The 7,177-nt window shown below is 40.0% G+C and overlaps 1 protein-coding gene across 1 annotated transcript; it reads right to left on the minus strand.

The window, feature by feature from the left end:
• Positions 1 to 4,681: 4,681 nt before the first annotated feature.
• On the minus strand, positions 4,682 to 6,694 carry LOC141448428 (uncharacterized). Its single transcript, XM_074116785.1, has one exon. The coding sequence runs from the start codon at positions 6,692 to 6,694 to the stop codon at positions 4,682 to 4,684; it is 2,013 nt and encodes a 670-aa protein (XP_073972886.1).
• Positions 6,695 to 7,177: the final 483 nt, after the last annotated feature.

Here is a 7,177-nt window from a genome sequence, read left to right on the forward strand (position 1 = left end):
GCCCGTATGTGTAAAAGGAAAGGAGGGATTGACCCTCGCTGATGGAAGTTGACCCATTAAGGGAACGTTATGGGATGGTTTGGCCCGGAAACACACCATACATTTATGGATGCGTGAACGAATAGCTTGTCTGGCTGACAGAATCCAAAAGGAACGTGAAAGATGATAGAGTGTAAGATTTAGCCCTGAATGAAGAAATAAAGTGTGATAAGGGTCAATCAGTAAATTGACTAAATAATGGCTCTTAGGTAAAATAATGGGATGACAAGTTTTAAGAGAAGTAGTATTTTGGAGTCGACCGCCGACTCGAATTAACCCATTAGAATCAATAAAAGGCGTTAAACGCTGTAGTCCGGCAGAGGAAAATCGTCCTGATCGTAAGGCAGAGACATCTTTCTCAAAGGCAGTCCTTTGAATGTAGAAACAAATAGCAGTAATCACATGACTCAATGCCGGGGGGGGGGATACCCCTTGACTTTGGACTTCCAAGTGAGTATAAGTTTAATTAAAACTGTCCGGTAGGACAGTTGTATAAGGTGATCGTCAAAAAGTGCACGAAAAAGCGTAACGTTGAAAAACACCCAACTTTGACAATTTTTTTCTCTTTTTCTACTAAAGTTAAAATTCCCAAATTTTCTTTAAAATATGGGGCAAATCCTCCTTTATAGCTGTATTTTTTTTGCAACAACCCAGATCTAATAGGTTTCGAGAAAAAATTTGCCGAAAATGAGCAAAAACGGCTTTTTCAAAAAATGTTCTTGTTCTTGTTCTTGTTGTTGTTGTTGTTGTTGTTGTTACCTTTTTTGTAAACAACGTACAGCCTAAACGCGCGAACCGATTTTCATGAATGAGGTGTCATTCGATTCGGAATTTTATGTAGATGTGCCTTTTGGGGGTCTCGACCCTGTACATCGAATGGGAGAGGAGTTAGCCCCCTTTATGTAAGGCCCCCTCCAAAATTATTATTACTAATTACTCTGTAAATCTTGGCCCGATTTTGATAAAATTTGGTAGGATGATAGGGTTAGGGCTCCCCTACGTAACATTAAAGCGGCGATCAGCTCTTGCACTTGTTAAGGGGAAGTATAGCAATCGTTTCAAATTATCGACACGTGAACCGATTTACATGAATGAAGTGTCATTCGAATCGAAATTTTGTACAGATTTGAAGTCTCGACGCTATGTCTCATCAGGAGGGGAGTTCGCCCCACCCAAGTAAGGCCCTTTCTAAAACTATTATTACCAATATTTCTATAACGCTTAGTCCGATTTTGATAAAATTCAGCTCGAATAAGTGGTTAAAGTTCCTCAACGTTGCTGTGAAGTGCTGTCATGCTCTTGCACCTACTAAGAGGAAGTACTGCAATCGTTTAAATTATCAATGAGTTAACCGATTTAAATCAATGAATTGTCGTTCGATTAAAAAATCTTTGCCTCTTTGCCTAGAAGTTCTGCAATCGCAGTTTATTTTTCTTACTCCTCTTAAAAGGAAGTACTGAAATCGCAGTTTAATTTTGCTATTTACGTACAAATAACTTCCTATGTTATTCAAAACGCTTTTTCAAAACAATTGTTATTGAGGATGGTTTGGGGGACCGCAACTATAATCATTCTTTAAAAAGATCTCTCCAGAGGTAGTTACGGTTTCGACTTAACACCTTATCAGGTTATAATGATAGAATTGCTTATTCCAAATTTTAAAAAAATCTGTAAAGCAGATATGTAACTTTGCAAAATAAACAAAAAGGAAAATCTATCCAAAAGGTACAAAAATCTCCTTAACAAAAACTTACAGTTTAAAATGTTAAGTATAAGGGTTGATTAAACGCCAAAAGGTACACAAATCAGCAAGTACCCAACATTTCATTAATACTTCATTAATATTTAAGTAATTCTACTGCATTAATTTTCATTACGTTATTTTTTAGAATTTATTAGATGTCACAGACCCTTATGCTGGCCACTTCATTTATAATATTTTTTTGTTATAATTATGATAAATCACACATACGTACATGCATGTTAAAGTAGAAAAAGACAAAGTTAGAGTAGGCTACTGTCTTGAATTCGTCTTACCGAAATATTCGAGAGCACAAATAACACTCAGTTATAACAAGTAGGTTATTCAACAACAATTATTGATTTCTCGATTGTAATTTAATTTAGTCCCCCTAATTTTACTTATAGTAAAATACTGGAATAATTAGCTGTCCTAAAAATATGCATATCTTATTTACTTTATATTACATATATACAACATTGTGGGATGAATACCTACATTGAGAATGTAATTGAAGAAAACCATGTTACTTGCGATAAAGCCAGATAATTATTATAAACGTTTGACTACTTCATAAAATAACAATTACTTTAATCGAAGAATGAACTTAAACCGACGATTTTTGAAAATCATTGATGTATGTTGGTGAAGTTTCTTTTAAAAGAAAGTTTTGAATTTTTTAGCCTCATAATTTTTTTTTATTTTTTGTAACGTTTTTCTTTTTAACCTGTGATTAATAGTTTCATTATTATAGATAACTAGATATTACAGTCAATCTACAGTGCTACTTGAACATATATTTTGTAGACGAAAATGGCCAGCATAAGGGTCTGTGACATCTAATAAATTCTAAAAAATAACGTATTAATGAAAATTAATGCAGTAGAATTACTTAAATATTAATGAAGTATTAATGAAATGTTGGGTACTTGCTGATTTGTGTACCTTTTGGCGTTTAATCAACCCTTATACTTAACATTTTAAACTGTAAGTTTTTGTTAAGGAGATTACAAGGAGTAATGAACTCCATGATGGAATGTGATCAAATAGTTGCACAGTAGGAATCGGAACTACAGTAGCGCATTCAGCTTGGAGTGAAAATTCCGGTGAGACTGGATGCGGAAGAGCCAAAGGGCCAATGTTAGGCCTTGAAGAGGGCGTAGACAGCCATGATGGTCCGTGCCACCACAGTGTATGGTTAAGAAGTGTAGAGGCATTGCAACCTCTAGAAGCAATGTCAGCTGGATTGTCATTAGTGGGTACATAATGCCAAGTGGCAGTGGGAACCCAATCTTGGATCTGGGATACCCGGTTTGAAACATAAACCTTGAACTTATAAGGAGGTAATTGTACCCAATGCAGAACGATCTGCGAATCGGTCCAGAGGTGGACACTTGTGATAGTAAGAATGGAAGAAAATAAGTTCAAGTAATGAGCGGCAAGTGATGCCAACAAATGAGCTCCACACAGTTCCAATCGTGGAATAGTTAAAGTGTGTAAAGGAGCAACGCGCGTTTTAGCGCATAAAAGAGCTGGAGGTGAGCTCGATTCCACCCCAACCAAGTATAAAACAGCTGAATAACCTCGTGCTGAGGCATCAGAGAATCCATGAAGGATGTAGGAAGTAGTAGCCGCAGTGGGCGTGAATGGGCGAGGTAATGTTGCCTGCTCCAAAGTAGAAAAATCATGAATAAGAGATTGCCATTGAGAGGCAAGTTGCTCTGGCAAAGGAGTGTCCCATTGAAGAGACTGTCTCCATAAGGCTTGTAAGAAGGCCTTTAAGTTGAATGTAAAGGGTGCAAGCCAACCGCATACGTCAAAAATTTGGGCTATAAAAGAGAGTACCAAACGTTTGGTAACAGTGCCACTGGGGCTGGACTTGATGTCAAGTCGAATGCTAAAGGAATCCGTAGTAGGGTTCCATAATGCGCCCAATAAAGAAATAGAGCACGCTGAAGTGGTGCTGAAAGAAGTGGAAGCAACGTGGTGCTCCAACGGAATTTCCATAAGTAGGGAAGGGTGGTTAGCAACCCATTTACGGAGGTCAAAGCCTCCAGAGTGTAATAGCGCAATAAGTTGATTACGCAGACGTATAGCTGCTGTCAGGGAGTACGCACCCACGGCAACGTCATCAACAAATATGTTTGTTTTTAAAGCAGCAGCTCCCTCAGGAAAATTTGTTTCCTCATCATCGGCAAGCTGAGCCAGTGTACGGAGTGCCAGATAAGGAGCTGATCTTGTGCCGTATGTAACTGTGCTTAAGTAATAGGTGCGTATAGGCTGGTCTGGAGATGACCGCCATAAAATGCATTGGAACTGTCTGTCCTCGTAATGCATAGATATTTGGCGAAACATTTGCCTAATATCACAGGAAAAGGCAAATGGATATTGTCTGAACAATGAAATTATATCGGATAAAAGAGGGTGCAATTTAGGACCAGCAAACAAAAGATCGTTTAATGAAGTACCACTGGGGGTTTTAGCAGAGGCGTCGAAGACGACGCGAATCTTGGGGTTGTCCCCATGATTCTTGAAAATCCCATGATGGGGAATATAGTAAGAGACAGGTCCATCAGCTAATTGCATATGGCTTTGGTCAAGGTAGTCTTGCATAAATTCAATATATAGTTTCTGAAAGTTAGGATCTGTTTTAAACTTTCGTTCCAAGGCGCAAAAGCGTGAGTACGCGGCAGCATATGAGTTGGCCACTAAGGAAGGATCCTTATTAATGAAAGGTAATCTAACCTGATACCGACCGGAGGCATCACGTGTGGTGGTGTCGCGGTAAAATTGCTCGCACAGCTGTTCCTGTGGAGAAGGTGCAGGAGAAACTGGGGGTGAATCTTCAGCCCGCCAAAAGTTCTCTACAAGGGCATGTAACTCATTGCCTGGTGCTGCGCATCATGCGGCTACGGCAGAAGAAGTTGAAGTAATGGGGTTTGAAGTAGACCCCGAAGAAGGAGAAGTTGCCACTGGGGCTGATCCCAAGAGAATATAGCCAAACGGAGAAGGTACCGCTACTGGCATATCAGCTCCTAACGTGATAGGAGAGCCTTGACCAAATAACAAAGAGGCTAAATCGGAGCCTAAAATGCAATCGATCCTAGAAGGTTTATCAAAAGAGGGATCGGCTAAAACCAAATGTTTGGCTGCTTCACGTACTGAAGCATTTATTTCAACAGTAGGAGTTGTGACTGCTATTTTATCTAAAATGATAAATGGGTGTTGAGGTGCAAGGATGGAACCACCTATAGTAGCAATATCAAGGGAGCAGACGCCCTTATTTGTTGCGGTAGTATTGCCTATCCCGGAAACAGAAATTGGAGAATGCCAACGCCGACATCCTAATCTCTGTACGCAACGATCAGTTAAGAAAGAGGCTCCAGCTGCGGTGTCTAAAATTCCCCTAAGCACCAAGTAGGAGTGCGGGGATGTTTGAATGCGGACAAGTGTGGTCGCGAGTAAGAGTGACTGCCGCTTAGTGGACACAGTCGTAGCAGCATCATGGGCTGGTACAGTCACCGACACTGTAGGTGGTGATGATTCAGGCTGAGGAGCTCTGGAAGTTCCGGGTGGTGTAGTATTACCAGGCCTCGAAGGAGGAGACTTGGGTTGAGGAGATTCAACTCTCTTCGTGGGAGAAGTCCCAAAATGTAAGAGAGTATGGTGAGGCTTCCCACACCTTTTGCATTTCGCGCGATTAGTGCATTGGGAAATAGAGTGGTTCCGCAAACAATTAATGCAAAGGTTCTTGGATTTAATGAAATTGTAACGCTCGCGGGGTGACTTGGCTTTAAAGGCTTCACAATGAAATATAATGTGTGAAGCTTGATTGCAAAAGTTGCAAGTATATGTTAAGTCTAATGGTTCGGCCGCATAGACAGGCGCCTTAAATTTAGACTGATTAAATCTAGGCTTAGGCTTATAGTTTGATCTGGGAGTCGGAGTTGAAGTTGCAGTTGGGTGAGAGACGTCCAACTGTCTCTCCTTCAAGCTTTGATCGAGAAATTCGATGAGTTGGTTGACTGTAACCGTGGAGTTATTTTGAGCAACTCTCCGCCGATATTTTTTATATTCATGTAAGGTGGCTGGATCAAATTTCGAGACCAGTAGTGAAACTATAATGGCTTGATGTTCATCAACCTGGGGCAGAGCCGCCAGTGCACGATAGTGTACATTTAAAGTGTCCACAAATGTGGCAAAGTCCTTAAAGGAGGAGCCCGGTTTAGAAAGGCCAACAAATCCGTTAGCATGATAATCAATGATGCCCTGAGGATCATCATAACGCTTCTTTAAGATATTCAAAGCTACTGGGTACATTTCAGGTGTGAAATCCAAATGCGAGATTAAGGTTTGTGAATTGGAATCCAGACCATCATAAAGAAATTGAAACTTTTGAATTGAATTTAGTTGGTTACTCGTATTGATAATGGATTCGAATCGGGAAATAAACCCGCGCCAATCCGAAGGTCTCCCAGAGAATTTAGGTATTGACTGCACCGGATAAAATGCATTAGAGGTGTTAATAGAAGAAGGTGCAGTAGACATAGTAGTATTAATGTCTTGAGGATCAATGCTAAGCCTAGTAGAGCTCATCGGTAATGAGGAAACTCGAATTAATTCAGATAGTTGTCGCACAAGCCCTGTGTAACAATCGCCAACAGCCTCCAACTGTTGGTCGAGAATCTCAAGGGTAAGGTCAGGCAAGGCCTCAGCTAACTCCCGATAAGGAGTGAGCTCCCCTTTGGCATTATTGTGATCATTTTGAAGAGCATCTAAAAGGGCTTGATACTTAGTCACCGGGGTGGAAAGGGACTGCGAAACCCTATCAATTTCTGCTTGAATTTGATTATAACCGCGAATAGCTAATCGGCATATGCGATTAAATGCCTTGGCAGACAAATGGGGTGACATGGTGAATCAAAGGAAGTCACTAAAGCACAAAAGTTAACAAAAATCAAATAGTAGAGTAAAAGGCACACTTACCCTACGAAGTAACAAGCATACCAAGATGTGCAAATGTGGATCACAACTTCAATTAAGTATAATAAAATGTATCTAGAAGCATAGAAGCATGTAAGTATACAATCAAGACAAAAAATATAAAGTAAGGTATACACAATTTAAGTATAATAAAAGGTATCTAGAAGCATAGAAGAATGTAAGTATACAAAATACAAAATGAAATACAAGGCAATGTATAAAAGTAAGCTCAAAGAGTCAAATGGTTACCCAAGACCGGAAGTAAGTGCTAAGGGGGGTGCACGCTAAGTTGGTGCTTATCCACACTCCTTAATACACACAGGCAATAAGCCGATAACAATACTAGACAGGGCTAGATTAAACAGTGATGGTAACACTGTATTCAGTGCAAGCGACACTCAAGCAAAGGGGTCG

This window comes from Rhodnius prolixus, unplaced genomic scaffold (assembly GCF_049639745.1).
Source record: "Rhodnius prolixus isolate KJV_2025 unplaced genomic scaffold, Rpr scaffold_31, whole genome shotgun sequence".
Taxonomy (NCBI): domain Eukaryota; kingdom Metazoa; phylum Arthropoda; class Insecta; order Hemiptera; family Reduviidae; genus Rhodnius; species Rhodnius prolixus.